Source organism: Sorex araneus, chromosome 6 (genome assembly GCF_027595985.1).
Source record: "Sorex araneus isolate mSorAra2 chromosome 6, mSorAra2.pri, whole genome shotgun sequence".
In the NCBI taxonomy this organism is placed as follows: Eukaryota; Metazoa; Chordata; class Mammalia; order Eulipotyphla; family Soricidae; genus Sorex; species Sorex araneus.
Genome location: NC_073307.1, coordinates 83,125,254 through 83,140,789, shown reverse-complemented (window position 1 = coordinate 83,140,789; position 15,536 = coordinate 83,125,254). Strand labels below are relative to the sequence as shown.

General features: G+C 46.9%; 1 protein-coding gene across 2 annotated transcripts; it reads right to left on the bottom strand.

Annotated features, from left to right (window-relative positions):
* Positions 1 to 1,942: 1,942 nt before the first annotated feature.
* ZNF641 (zinc finger protein 641) lies at positions 1,943 to 15,229 on the bottom strand. Of its 2 annotated transcripts, none has more exons than XM_055142314.1 (6): positions 15,105 to 15,229; positions 11,716 to 11,924; positions 10,818 to 10,909; positions 8,832 to 8,961; positions 7,858 to 7,971; positions 1,943 to 7,018 (listed from the first exon to the last, which is right to left on the bottom strand). In XM_055142314.1, exons 2-6 carry the CDS (start codon positions 11,897 to 11,899, stop codon positions 6,264 to 6,266), a joined length of 1,275 nt encoding a protein of 424 aa, XP_054998289.1. In that variant the 5' UTR covers positions 11,900 to 11,924; positions 15,105 to 15,229; the 3' UTR covers positions 1,943 to 6,263. The 2 variants fall into 2 exon arrangements, with proteins under 2 accessions (XP_054998289.1, XP_054998288.1); XM_055142313.1 differs by having other exon boundaries at positions 14,552 to 15,151.
* Between the last annotated feature and the right edge of the window lie 307 nt (positions 15,230 to 15,536).

The following is a 15,536-nucleotide window of genomic DNA, read 5'->3' as shown; positions in this document are numbered from 1 at the left end:
GTATATTTACACAATGGAATACTACGTAGCTGTCAGAAAACATGAAGTCATGAAATTTGCATATAAGTGGATCAACATGGAAAGTATCATGCTGAGTGAAATGAGTCAGAAAGAAAGAGACAGACATAGAAAGATTGCACTCATATGTGGAATATAAAGTAGCTGAGAGGTACAAGTTTACAATGTTACGATTCCTGGCAGACATTTCTCTGGACTTAGTTACTAAAATACTAAAATACAGAAATCCAAAACTATGCTGCTGCTAGTGCGGCCTCCTGACCTCATATCTCTTCATTCTCAGCAATGGAAAACAAATTACCAAATGCTTTCTTTCCAGCAGATCGACTTTAGCGGGGAGAAACTCCAAATCAATAATAGTGAATTTTTTTGTTTAAATATTGAATGTAATCAAAGTAAAGTGAAAGTAAAGTGAAATTTACCAGTTACACATGCGGGGTGGGGGGCTGGGAAGGTGGGGGGAAGGGGGGAGGTATATCGTGATTCTTGGTGGTGGAATATATGCACTGGTGAAGGGATGGGTGTTTGAGCATTGTATAACTGAGACTTTAACCTGAACGCTTTGTAACTTTCCACATGGTGAATTAATAAAAGAATTTTTAAAAAAAATAAAAAAAAAAGAAGGTTGGGTCGGAAAATGAATATAGGACATCACATCAAGAGAGAACCTGAAAAGCCGAAGGATTTGGAAAAGAGGAATAAAACATCTAGGAGTGCTAGCATGAGGCTAGGAAATGTATTACAAGAAAGCAAGAGAAGGAAGTCAGGATCTGGTAGTTCACCTGAGCTGACCGAGAACTGCAAGAGGTATCTGAATAAACAGTTTTTCCTCCCTCTCATGAGTTTCCTTTTGGGGGCTGCAGGGGTAGGAGGAACAGAGGTTCAGGATTAAGACCAGACTTGTTAAATTACTGCAAAATACTGTAGGAGAGAGGGCGGGTGGGAGTGGAGTGAATGCAACAAAAGGGAGACAAAACTCAGAGGCAACAGAATAGTTTAGTCTGCATTCAGAAAGCTGTAGAGTTGTTTAAGAATCATACACTGACTATTAGGCTGGAAGTTCTTTATTAAGGCAACTCCAAGAGAAGCAGTTCAAAATCCTTGTGTTGTGCTCAATGTCCGCGGATCGACTCCCTCTCACTACTCCAGGAAAGCTACGGGGTTAGGAGGCATGACTTACATTTCCTTCAGGCCAGTTTTCCTGTTCTCTCCCACCCTCTCCCCTCTTCGTCTGTCATCTACACATCCTTTCCACCCTCCAAGTGAAAGACATCTGGTGGACCTGGTTCCTGCCAAACCCTATCTGTGTGCCTCTTCTGGTTCCCCCAAATCCCCAATTTTTACGAACGTGTCACGAGTAACTGATTCAGTCACTGACACCTCTAGCTCCAACGTCAGGCCCAGTACTCAGTACCCCAAGTGCAGGATCAGCAAGTGATCCTTAAGACTGAGCATGATACTCTCCAATTCTATTCACTTACAGGCAAATTTCATGGCCTCATTTTTCCTGTCAGCTATGTAGTATCCCATTGTGCAGATATACCAGTTTCTTTATTCATATGTCTGTTGTTTCCAGATTCTGGCTATTGTGAACAGTGCTGCAATAAACAGAAGTGAAAAAAAAAAAAAAAGACCGAGGTCATCGTAAATTTGTGCCCAAGACCTTGCTGGCCTCACCCTAGGCCCAACTTGCTCAGTTGCTTTGCTGGCTCTACCTGTAGGTTTGGCTTTGACTGTGAAGCTGTATCTGGAATTTGGGAATAGAGCCAAAGGGTAGTTCCAAACTTTTAAGAATGCTGGCAGGCAACGGGGGAAGGAGCAGTGTTTGTACGTGGCTGTGAAACTCTTCAGAGCTGTCCGGTACAGCTTTCACAGGAAAGGAAAAATGAACATGGGAGGAAAGAGTAGATTGAGGAAGTCAGTATTGGTCACATTGTTTTATTTAAATGACAGGGGCCACAAAGAGTATGTCACAGATCCAGAAGGGTGGTACAAAGGATCAAGTAATCTGAAGGAAGTTCACAAGCCATTTAGTTAAGTCAGACAACAGCTTGGAGGTTTGGTGTAAAGAGAAAGGTAGGGCCTGGGAAGAATAAATACCTTTGGGAAATTCCCCAGGGAAAACAAAATACCAAATCAAACCAGCCCACTGAAAGTGGCTGCTCAGAATGGAAAACAGAGCTGGTTACATGAAAGAGGGAGAGCTTGAGGTCTGGGGTAGAAGTTCTAGCTAAGCTCTTCTGCCTTGGAGGATAGGGGCTCATCATCTTCCTTGAAGAGTCTATTCTCACCTGACTCCAGAAAGCTCTACAAGGGTGGGAGGCTTGTAGCTTTAGTTTAACTGTCCTTGTGGTTATGCCAGAGAGAAACTGGGGTGTAGGTTAAGGCGTGCAAGACAGAGCCCTTTTTGAATACTAAATTGGACAGTATCTTCAAAGTATATTTTTAACAGGCATCAAAGCTTAATTACAACTTCTACATAGGATGGATTCTCCCCATTTAAAGAGAGAGTAACGTGACTGAAATAGGAGTTGAATCTCATTAGTTATTGAGAAGAATCTAAAAAGTTGTGAATTTGGGGCTGGAGCAATAGCACAGTGGGGAGGGCGTTTGTCTTGCAGGCAGTTGACCTGGATTCAATTCCCAGCATCCCATATGGTCCCCAGAGCACCGCCAGGAGTCATTCCTGAGTGCATGAGCCAGGAATAACCCCTATGCATCGCTGGGTGTGACCCAAAAAGAAAAAAAGTTGTGAATTTGTTTCTTGGGTCTGGGGTCTGAGAATTTGCCTTTTTAATGCAAATTCCCAGGTGATATTGCTGCTGCCTCAAAGATCACAGCTGAGATCTGAGGCCAGGTATAGCATTTCAAGAAACAAAAGGGAATTTTGTCAGCTCAGGATCTCTTAAGTCTGATGGAAGATTTGTCTTATTCCTGCCAGCCCCCTTTAACCTTAGCTGCTGTACTCCTTTGAACAGACAAGGAAAGAACCAATCTTGCGAAGGCTCACTCTGCCCATGATGGGAAGAGGAAAGTGGTTTGACTGCAGGAGTGGTGGAAAAGGGATTTTTCTGTTAAATTACCATCCCTTTAACTCCTTGAAGGCATATTACTTTTGCAAAAGAAGTCATTCCTTTCATCTTCAAAGTGCTAAGGCTTAAAATATAAATTTCCCTGGGAGTAGCTAATAGGGTTAACTCCAGTGTAAAGGATTCTGAGTCTAGAAGAGGATCTAGGCACTACAGAAGGAAAAAGATAATGGGTTATTGAAAATGGACTTCTCTGCCACTTTACCCAGAAAAATGACACTTAAAAAAATTTATTATTATTTAAAAAGGATAATGTAGACATGTAGAAGGAAGTTTGTAGAAGAGACATTTGAGGCAGATTCCCTGTGAGAAACCATCCAACACTAAAATTCACCCACAGATGGCTATTTCTTGTTTTAATTTTTGTCCAAGGGAAGTAGTATTGGACCGAGGTAGAGGAAACAGTAGAACACTAGAAGTGAAGAAAAGGGTTGCCCCATTTTACAGAAGGTTCACGATGCCTTCTTAGGTGCTTCTTGATTGCACCTGCACTGTGGAGGCTTCAATTCTAGCCTGGCAGTTACTAAAACAGAGCAAAGGCTCAAGGTTAATGTGATTTTAAAGTTGTGACATGATAGGAAGGAAAGGCCATTCTCATGTTTGTGACAAGCTGAACTTGTTAGCATCTTATCTTTCCCTGAAAAACAGAGTAGAATGCAAGCCTTACCTTTCTAGCCATTAAAGACCAGATCCTTATACTCTACTGCCTCTATTTGTCTTTAAAATATTTAGCTATCTTTACTTTGTAATTCTTGACAAAAATATATTATAATGACATTGGATTATTGCAGATCCCCCTTTTTGACCTCACTTTAGTGAATCCATGGATGGGCACAGAGTCTGCTAAATGTGTATGCAAAACTGGGTGAATTGCTAATGTCTATTCTTCTCCTAAGTGAGCTTCTGATGTTAATTAGATTCTCAAAAGGATCTGTAACTACAGACCATTGTTTTGCAAAGCTGATTTACACTCATGAACTAGGTATACAGGGAGGGCAAAAGCAATGGCATGATCTTACCACTGGAAGTCAATACCGTACAAGTACATGATAACACTGAGCTCCTGTTTCTGAGATCTCGGACAAGGCCTTACAAAGGGCTGCTCATTTTGCTCTATTCATTGGGATGTAAGAAGAGATGTGCATCCCAGGCAAAGAAGAAGGCTGCTTTGAACCGCAAGAGGAAGTTGGGATTTGGGTTGCTGAGTTCACACTCACTATGAAGCCATATCAGCAAAACAACTACAGTTTTAGCCCCTTCTGGGCCTGGACTCAAATAAACTGTGTGATTCAACATGTTTTTTTGCAAGCAAACAAAATAGTCACTAAAATGGATTGGTGCAATTCACTTCTTTTGTCTCTCATAACTTTTCCCAAATGTAGTTGAGAAGTGTGTAAGGGAAAAAAATCTGAGTTTAAGCATAAAAGAGGAAAACAGCCCATTCTTTTTGCTCTTCTTCCTGCCTAGCCCCCAACTGCTCTTAAAAGTAATTTTCAAATTATAAGATTGGTATTAACAAGTCAATAGAAACAGCTACGAACAGCTTGCTCATCAACAGATGCCAGAATACTTATGTAAACTCTGGAGTTAAGACTCTTCATGAGAACACCGTCCCAGAACTGGGAAGAAACCAACTGGAAAGCATATTCCTCTATATCAGCTGAAAAGCTAAACCACAGTCACTTCCATAAAAGTGTTATTTCTGTAACAATGAAATCCTTCATAACACCTTACCCCTTGATGGCCAAACAAAAGTGATTATAACCTGCAAGCACTGAGATTCCTGCCTTGATTTACGACTTATAACCACCTAAAAATCTCACTTAGCTCAGAGCTTCTATATGAACCTTGCTTCAAATGAACAAGAATCAGGTCACCTCAAGAAGTTTCTTTTTCCTCCCAGGCAAAAAGAATCTGTGTAATCTGTGGTCCAGAGGTTCACCTAGAAAATTGTGTGTTTATACACACACATACACACACATATACACACACACACACGTGTGTGTATTACATAATACATATATTTATATTAATCTGTTACTCTCAGCAACACTGGAGAAAGTTTTATACCTCAATTTCCACAACTTAATTCATCACTTAACGTTTCCTACTAGGCTCCCTTAATCACTCAGCTCATCTTCTATCTTGGAACAAAACAAACAAAAAGCCCCATACAATCCCCACAACCCTCATCCCCAGAACAGCCCCTAGAAAATCTAGCTTTCACAGTTTGCACTTTGCATGCTCTCTTCAAAGACCCTGCACACAGATACACATCGACACAAAGACACAGTTAAGAGATGGGTCTGCTCAAGGGAATCAAGTTTTATCTTCTGCGTGGACTTAAGTTACTTAGGGTCATGTATGTATAAAGTATATCTCTTAGTGTTGAACCGTGATCTTTTAGCTGGATATATGTATGTGCAGGATGAAGGGAGTATGGGTGATAGGCAAAAGGGTTACTGTTTCTACTCTGCAGCAGGTGGGAGTGAAAAGTGTATATATGGATGACTGGGGTAACAATGATGCACCCACACAGGAATGAGGCCTGCCCCACAGCTTTCATCTGAATTTTACAAAAGGGGGGTGTCTCTGGGTGCTGAGTGCCTAAACATGACCTCTTTCCCGCTTCCTCATTACTCTCTAACCCAGTGTTCACAGAATGGTTCATATCATGACCAGTTCTGCTGGATGTGAGATAGGAAGGATACTGAGGCAAGTATGTTTAGGAAACACTGCATAGAAGAGGCTCGACAATTTGCTTTACTGTGTAAGTGTTTAGAGCCTTGAACATATTGACTATGGTATTTTTATCTCTCTGCAGAAAGAGAGAATATAACAGTATGGCCTAGGCTCCAGCCAATCAAAACAGCCCTTGGCCACAAGCCACTATCTCTGTGTCCCTCTTGAAAACTGAGCTGGGCTAAAGAAAAGCCCGTGAAGTATGCACTGTTCCCCAAAAGTTTTGCCTGAAACTCTACTTTAGGTGGCATCTCACAGAAGTGGTGAGAAACGCACTAGCCCACGCTGGAACCTCATCTTTCTAGGACGGGGCCAGCGTTCGTGAGACTGGCTCATGCGGAGACTGGCAACTCTGTGAGAAACTCCTGGCAGCACCAGCTGATGGATGCGACGACAGCTGCAGCAGAAGAGCCTTCAGAAGGTGGACGCCCCTCTGTCCCAGCTGCTCCGAGGACTCTGTCCCTGGTGGGTCAGCAGGTGCCTGTCCAGGTGATGTTTGCGGCCGAAGCTCTTCTCACAGCGAGGACACTGGAAGGGCTTCTCCCCAGTATGTGTCAGCCAGTGTCTCACCAGGTGGTGCCGCCGGCCAAAGCTCTTCCCGCACTCAGTGCACACGTGACACTTTGGCACTGGAGGTGCCCGCTGCCGCTTCCGAGCCCCAGGGCTCTCTTCGTCTTCCTGGCCCTTGCAGGACCTCCCTTCTGCATGCACTCTCTGGTGGCTGGCCAGATGGGAGTTGCAGCGGAAATTCTTGCCACACTCTGAGCACCTGCTGGGCTTCTCATGGAGGTGGGTTTTCTGGTGCCGAATCAGGTGATGTCTCCGCCCGAAGCTCTTCTCACATTTGAGGCAGCTGTAGGGCCGCTCTCCCGTGTGTGTCTGCTGGTGCCTGGCCAGGTGGGAGCCCCACACGAACTGCTTCCCACACTGGGGGCACGTGTGCGGTCTCAGCAGGGAATCCATCTCCGCGCCACACAGGAGATTGGAGAAATTCTCTTCCTGAAGAAAAGGTGGGCCCAAGAGCATGCCCCTGGGGTTTCTGGGCATGGGACCCCAGCTCTCCTCCTGCTCTGGGTTCCAGAAAACAGTATCTTCAGACACACTAGACAACATTCTGGGAGGTTCTGCTTCTAGTTCAGGGGTGTCGCCCTCATGTTCACTTCCATTTCCTGAAGGGAAAACACCAACCCCGAGAGGCAAGTTACACGAAGAACACACACCATGAACACAAGCCAAAGGAGAGGTTATCTGGTGCCCGTTCAGGCCTAATCTCACTCTGAGAACAGAATCTAATGATATACAACATAGGACAAGAAGCACAGAGATTACAAATCTAGGCCTAGGAGCCAGATCGACCTATTTTGAACCTGTTTTCCCCTTAGCCTTCTGCAAGCCTTGATTTTTATTTCTGTAAAATGGGAATGATAAAAAGATGACCTTTTATAATGAGCACCGTCCTGGTACATAGTAAGCACTTATTACATGGCCCACACTATTTTAATTACTATAATTTATTTACCACTGTTCCAGTTACAATGATAAATCTTGATCCTCCTGCCCAAGCGTAGATGGAGGGCTAAGGAATGTGCTGTAGTCACCACTGGTTGGGTGATTACGTGTGAGGAATACCGCAGATATTATGGAATGCATTTCTGCAGTGGCTGGGAGGCTGAACATCCCTACTACGACAACAACTAACATTCAGTGATGCTTATTCTGTCCCGGGAAATGTCCTATGATAACATACTGAAATCTACAGTAATTTCTAGAGGAGGAACCGAAGATCAGCTCTGCTTCTCCCCCAGGGCCTTGTGGGTAGGGTCCCGGATTCCAATCCCTGAAGTCTGGTTCCACAACCTACCATCCAAACCATCATTACACTGCCTTACTTTTGAAACTCTCTATACTTGAAGATTCAGCAGCTCTCAGAGACAGAGGGAGGATTATAGGGCCCGCAATGATGATACTCCAAGAGGAGCAATGAGAGGCTAGAAGTCAAGGTCCTTACCTGTGTATGTGACTCTCAGGATGTCCCTTTCCTCCAAGTCCTGGGGGTCAGGGACCCACTGTTCTTCTCCTCCTTCTAGCTGAGAAAGCATGTCCAGTTTGGGAATTGGAAATCCTGGCCATGGGGGCGGGAGAAAACAGAGATATAAAGAAGTTCAACTGTAAATCTGTATTTCTATTGAAGACAAAAAAAAAAATACAATGTGTCCTAGATTATTCCATGGAATTCTGAAGAAAAGAAGACCAGATGAAGGCCTTATTCTTCTAAGGTCCCAACTACCCATTTCTGTTTTGTTCCTTTTCTCTATATTTAGAAAATCATATTCTCCTCCCGGCTTTGTTCTCTCCACTCCTATTTCAAACACTTCCAGTCCAGTTGTTTTTTTCTGGTCATGATTTCACTGAACTAGTCTTACTAAAGCTTTGCGGCCCCTACACTCCCATTACCCCCATTTCCCTTTAAGGTTTCATCTAAGTTCCCCAAACCTGTTTTTATCTCTAATGTCCCTCTTTCTGCTTTGGAAAAACCTTCCGATTCTTGACCAAGAAGAGACTAACGTTCTCTTCTCCAAAATGTAGTAGTTGTTTTCATATTTCAGAACTCACTTCTATTTCTCTGGATTAATCCTACTGCTCTTTCCTTGCGGAAGCCTTGTTTTTATTTCTTGGGTTTTTTTTTTGTTTGTTTTCTTTTTAAAATGTTATTTTTTGATAAGCCCTGGTGGTACTCAGGGCTTACTCCTGGCTCTGTGCTCAGGAATCCTACCAGTGGAGTTTGAGGAGCTATACAGGGCACTGGGGTCCAAACCTGGGCATGCTGCAGTCAACGTGAGTGCCTTACTCCCTGTTCTATCTCTCCAGCCCCCATACAGATTTTTATTAGCAAAAGAATCCTAGACAGACACCATCCCTGGAGCAGGTGGGCCCATCCTCCCAGAGAATAATCTTCCAGCAGCTGGGGAGAGTCATGCTTACTTAGGGAGACCACTATCCCGCAGTTTTCCTGCATAACATATTCTCCATAGAAGTCTGTCTGGGAAGGATCCAGACTTCGCCACTCTTCCTGAGAGAAGCACAATGACACATCCTTGATGGTTACCAGGCCCTGAAACAAAGCGAACAATCTTCTGTCAGCAGTTATAGTTTAAGAAAGAAAATGTGATCTTAGTAGAGAAGACAGAGGCAGGCAGTGCAAGGGGCAAGATAAAAGATCTAGAGAAAGAATGATAAGTGGGGCACACAGTTTCGGTAAAGCAGAGATGCGGCGAGGGAAAAGGTCCCGGCCAGTGTGTGAGCAAAGCCTGGTCTCCAGAGAAGCTTCCCAAGGGAACAGGGCAAGACAGACGTCACACTCCCTGCCTGTGCTACATGCCTCGGCTCTCCGACGCCTTATTCTTTTCCCTCTTGTTTTTTTTTTTTAATTGCAGAAATTGTGTACTAGCTTTTCCTCCTTTCAACTAACTTCCTTTTGTCTGAGCACAAAATGATATAGATAAAATATCCTTTGGTGTTGGCCTCTCCACCCAAAACCAGGACACAAGGTATCTTCTTTGAGGTAGCACAGTAAGGTGGTCAAAAGCCTAGCGCTTGGAGCCATTTATGAGGAGTATGGCTTTAATTTCTTCTCGCTACAATTTTCTCATCTATAAAACAGAGATAAGTGAGTTTTGCTCAGGACTAAGAATAGCAGGACTATAGGCTACTCTGGGCTAGAGCTATTAATACTATTTTTCTGTCAGTGGCTCTCCAAGTGCCCTCTGAATGGAGACCTGTTTTCTCTTTGGTTCTGCCCATTTATATCTTTCTCCTAGTCCACAACCACTCATCATTCATCCAATCCTGTTTACTTTATGGGTTTTTTTTTTCAAGTTTCCTCTGGGACTTATTTCCTAATTTTCCCAGATTCCTTTAATTTTTTTGGTTTGATTTTTAGGCCACACCTAGCAGTACTAAGGGTTTACTCCTGGCTCTGCACTCAGGGATCCCTCCTGGTGGGGCCTAGGGGACCATATAGGGTGCCAGGAGCAAACCTGGGTCAGCTGCATGCAAGGCAAACAGCCTACCTGCTGCAGTATCTCCCCAGCCCCTCTTTCCAGATTCCTTAGCACTGTCACACTGTCATTCCGTTGTTCATCAATTTGCTCGACCGGGCACCAGTAACGTCTCCATGGTGAGACTTGTTGTTACTATTTTTGGCATATTGAATATGCCACGGGGAGCTTGCCAGGCTCTGCCGTGAAGGTTGGATAATCTTGGTAGCTTGCCGGGCTCTCTGAGAGGGACGGAAGAATCCAACCCAGGTCAGCCGCATGCAAGGCAAACACCCTACCCACTGTGCTATCACTCCTGTCCCGGATTCCTTAAAGGACATTAATGAATTGCTCCTAAAATTCCCCTGTGCATGGTATAGCCATCCATTAAAAACATAACATTCCAATTTTAGTACATGTGCTGCTGAAATGAGCACAAAACATTCTCATCTCTAAGAATTCCCCTACTGTAATACCTCTTTCCTTCTTTTCTGGAAGTATTATGAGGCACTGGAGAGATGCTACTGAGACCCCTGCCTATATACATGCTGGGTTTGATCCTCAGCACCCAATGGTTCCCTCGATCAGCACCAGATACAGTATGGACGAACCCCGGCACTGCATCCCTGGCCCTCGCACTGCTGGCCCACAGGCTATGAAGGGCCACGAACTGCCCCAGGGTCTCCTGAATACAGCTTCAGAGCTCCCTCCCCTCCTTTACCCTCTCTGATTATTATATGCCCCCAGGAAAGGGAAGGGAAGAATCTGGTGACATTTAAGACGATCAGTTCTTGTGACCACGAGAACCAACAGGAGGATGCTAAGCCGCGTGATGAAAGCCTAGAGAGGCAACAGGAGGATGCCAAGCAGCATGATGAAAGCCTAGAGAGGCCAGGGAAGCACATAGCCCACCTGTGATCCCATAGCCCACCTGTGATCCTGCTGCAAGAAGCGCGGCTGCCATTTCCCAGTCTCCAGCCCCCGCCTCCTGGGGAACAGCAGGAACCCAGGGAGCTGACTGAGCTGCGGAAGGGAGACAGGAGCCATTAGAGATCCAGCATCTGCCTTTCCCGGGAAAACCTGAATCTTAGTTTGGAGAAATCTTAAGGGCCACATCCTCCCTTACATATGCTTAGCTTATAAAACTCAAATGCATACATGTGATAGAAGAGACTATTCCATAAGATATCATATGGCTTTTTAGTTCAGCACTTATGTTGTCCATCCTATTAGGCTTGTTGTGGTTTGAATTTTGATGATTTGAATGTGATTTCCAGGTAATAAAGTATATTTTACAGTGTTTCTGCCCATCTCTCCAATCCCACCTAATTTTCTACACTAATGTCACGAGCCATTAGCGGCTAATGTCACTTGCAGTACGCTCAGTACGCAATAATCGGAAGACATCTAGTTACAGAATTCTGGCTTGAAAAATCTAGAACCTCTGTGTATTCTTTTTTTTTTAAGAAGACATTTTATTATTATGATTATTATTATTATTTTGCTTTTTGGGTCACACCTAGCAATGCACAGGGGTTACTCCTGGCTCTGCACTCAGGAATTAATCCCGGCGGTGCTCAGGAGACCATATGGGATGCTGGGAATCGAACCTGGGTCGGCCACGTGCAAGGCAAACGCCCTCCCCACTGTGCTATCGCTCCAGCCCTACTCTGTGTATTCTTATGATGAGAACCCAGGAAGAACAGACAACTCCTACTGTACTGGCTACGCTGCTGAGGCCCTTGTGTCTGGGAAGTTTGAAGTGCATTTTTTTACACTGAAGTGGGAGGCCGCTTTCCACGGCGATCCTCCACCTCACAGAGTCTCACCTTTCTCTTGAAGAGCCTGTGACTCCTCTCCAAGGTCACAGCACAGGTGCTCCAGCGGCCCTGGCATTGCTCTCCACGGCACCTCTTCCTGGCTTCTCCTTTGCATGTGGGGCTCTGCTCCATCCAGCTGGATGTTCATGGACTCCCATCCTGTGCCCAGGGCCGCTGTCTGTTCTGAGAGCATTTCTGCTACAAACCCAAATTGGGACCTGGAAAAAAAATTCCTATTAGCTAGCTGTGCCCATGAAAATTGAAAGGGGTGATATTCCTAAAACAATGATGGAGAACAGCCTCTGGGATACAAGATGAAACTGATAAAGAGCAGCTTGATGAAAGATGAACTTTAAAAACTTGATGAGATTCAATCCACTGAGCCTTAGCTGTGCTTTTTGGAAGAACTGAAAAATTAGCAGTTGTTATCTAGCAAAGTCATGAGTAGTTATCTTGGGGACCTCACAATAGAAACAGAATATCCCTGAATATTGGAAGAACTTCATTTAAAAAAAAAAAAGAAAAAAAAGCAAACAAGCAAGGCCTTGGAAGTGGGGGAGTGGCTCAGTGGCACCGTGCATGCCTTGCATGAGTGAGGCCCTGAGTTTCTCACACTGGAGAAAAAAAAAAGCAAACATTCAAAAGCTACTCGAGTTTCAACCGGAAAATACAGCAATGTGGAAACACACAGGAAAGGATACAGATGAACACTCAACATAAATGGATATAATCATATCTAAGGCACAACCACTATTCTCGTCAACTAGTGTGGAATGAAATGGTTTCTAAATGAGGTTGTTCCAACAGATGGGAATACATGTGTTATGAGCTCGTATCTCTTTTATGATCTTGACCAAAATGGTGGCTCTCTTCCAACAGACCTCAACCAAAGAGAGGGGTGACCTAACCATTCTGATGTAGAACAAGACAATTTGGTATAAACATGGTAGAAGGATCAAGAACCTGGAAAGCAGGCAGAAAACCTCAATGCAAACTTAACGGGGAAGAGAAACAGTTGGGTCATTGAGAAGCTGATGTCCAATTGGGGAAAGTGAAAAAGAACAGAAGGGATGAGACCAAAAGGACAAAGTCAAGTTCTTGCTGCTAATATGAGCCTAGGGTGAGTTAACAGCTCTGTAATTAAAGACACAGACATGAACTTAAGAAACAGGAAAGAACCAGTCAGATCTTACTTAAAAAATAAAATAGGGGCTGGAGTGATAGCACAGAGGGTAGGGTATCTGCCTTGCATGCAGCCAACTCGGGTTCGATTCCCAGCATCCCATATGGTCCCCTGAGCACCACTGGGAGTAATTTCTGAGTGCAGAGCCAGGAGTAACCCAAAAAGCAAAAAAAAAATAAAATAAATTTTAAAGGGCATGGAGAAACCAGAGAGCACTTATTGCAAGAAGCCAAAGTGAAGAAAGAAATGGGAAAAAGAAGGGCAATGCTACAGAAAATGGACCTAATTTTCTTTTGAGTAGAGAAGGCTGATACACAATGCCACTGAATCAATCAAGAGATCTGGCTTCCTGGGGGCTGGAGCGATAGCATAGCGGGTAGGGCGTTTGCCTTGCATGCGGCCAACCCGGGTTCGAATCCCAGCATCCCATAGGGTCCCCTGAGCACCTCCAGGAGTAATTCCTGAGTGCAAAGCCAGGAGTAACCCCTGTGCATCGCCGGGTGTGACCCAAAAAAAGAAAAAAAAAAGAGAGAGCTGGCTTCCACCTCACAGAGATATTCTGCTCAAAAGAGATATTTTGGCTAGGTTTTCGGTGGGGGGAGTTTGGGAGGTCTCCAGCCACACTTGGCGGTGCTCAGGGCTTACTCCTGGCTCTGTGTTCTGGGATCACTCCTGGTGGTGCTCAGGGAACCATATACAGTACTGGGGTTTAAACCTGGGCCGGGCTCGCACGTGAAAGGCAAGCACCCTCCCTACCCAATGTACTATCTATCTTTTCAGCCCTTAGGTTAATTTTTTTTTTTCAAGTTCTTAACCATAATTTTGCAGTGCACAGGATCAGCTTGTGAGTATGTCTCTTAGGGTCAGGAAAGGTTCCAAATGTGTTGTGCAGGAGGCCTTACGACTGAGAAATGGTGAGTCCACACGGAGTACCTATATGCTTAGCACCGTCTTACATTTGTGATTCTTACTCAACACTGAAGCAACCAGAGCCAGTGAGCGGCGTCCAAAAACATTTGTGCACCTTGGTAACTGTACTGGCTAACCTCGGGCCCCTAAACTCAAGATCCAAATGACATGACGGAGGATGTCAAATTGTTTATTTATTTATTTATTTATTTATTTTCGCTTTTGTCTTTGACAAAAGAGGTAGGTTGAAACCCTAAACCCAAAGCACAGGAAGGAAACAATTTCCTCTTTCATTTCAGAAGTGCAAAGGCATCATCTCTTGGGGGCCCCCTGGCCTGAGTTCCAGTTTAAGAGGTTTCCTTTGCAGAAACTTCTCACCAGCAGGGAAAACTGCTGCGGGAAATTTCCAATAGCTTTCCCCTGGAATTCCAGACCCTGGACTTGGCCCCCTTTATTGTCACTGGAGGTCATCCTGGCGGTCTGGCTCCTTTCATAAACCTTTGGGGGGCGACCTGGACACCTGTCTCGAACCTATTTCTTCATCTCCCCCGGCACAGTTTCTGGCTGCAGAACGCTGGGCCAAGCGTCAGCCTCTCCAAAAGTACTGTGCAAAGTGCTGCCAACAGTCTCGGCAGAGACGGGCGGCACCTGCTCGGACTGCTTTTCCTACGACGTGCCCTTTCCCAGGGCCAGCACCTGACCCCGTTTCTCCTGGCATCCGGGGCTGGGCGGGGTGGGTGCTCAGTGACTTACTGGCAGCGGGGGTTCCAGGGTTTTCTCTATTTCCCCTAGCCTCCCGGACTCGGGGGTGGTGGCGAGGAGGGCACCCGCAGTAGGAAGTTCTTGCAGGAGTGCTCCAGGACACACAAAGGCCATCCGATGGGGACGGGTGGCCCAAGGACACAGGGCCGGGTGGCCTTCTCCGGGGCGTGCGCAGGACCGGCGCCGGCCCGGAGGCAGGGTGCTTCTTCCCTCCTCCTTGACACCGTGCCCGGGAGCATCAGATTTCAGAAAAACACAAAACCCCAAAACCCACACCGAGGGCGGCCGAGCTGGAGCGGGGGGTGGGGGGCGAGGTCAGAAAGCAGCGTTCCCGTGCCCGGGGTGCGAGCCGGAGAACGGCGGCCCGGGGACCCCGCGCGCGCGCTGGGGTCCGCGGCGGGGACGGGACAGGGCGGGGGACACTGTCGCCGGCCGAGCTCGGGAAAGGCAGCGCCCCGGGACGCCGCGTCCATCCTCCGCCCCGCTCCCGGGACTCGGCCGGGCCGCCCCCCGCTCGCACCCGCGCTCGGCCGGCCCCACTCACCCAGCTCGGCCTGGCCGGCGGCCCGGAGCCTCCCTCCTGCGCGCCGCCTGCCCCTCCCCTCGGCCCGGCGCTGCGGCGGAGCCGGCGGCCGCGGAGCCAGCGCGGGCGAGACGGCGGCCGGCGGCGGCGGGCGGGGCGGACACAGGAAACCCCCGCCCGCTTCCGGGGCCCGGCCGGGGGCGGGGCCGGGCGCGCAGAGCCGAGCCGGGCCCCGCCGCGCCGAGCCCCGCCGTACCCCACCGCGCCCCGCCGAGCCCCGCCGCGCCCCGCCGTGCCCGGCCCCGCCGAGCCCCGCCGAGCCCCAGCGAGCCCAGCCCCGCCGAGCCCCGCCGTGCCCAGCCCCGCCGAGCCTCAGCGCGCCGAGCCCCGCCGTGCCCAGCCCCGCCGAGCCCCGCCGAGCCGACCCTCACCGAGCCGAGCCCCACCGAACCG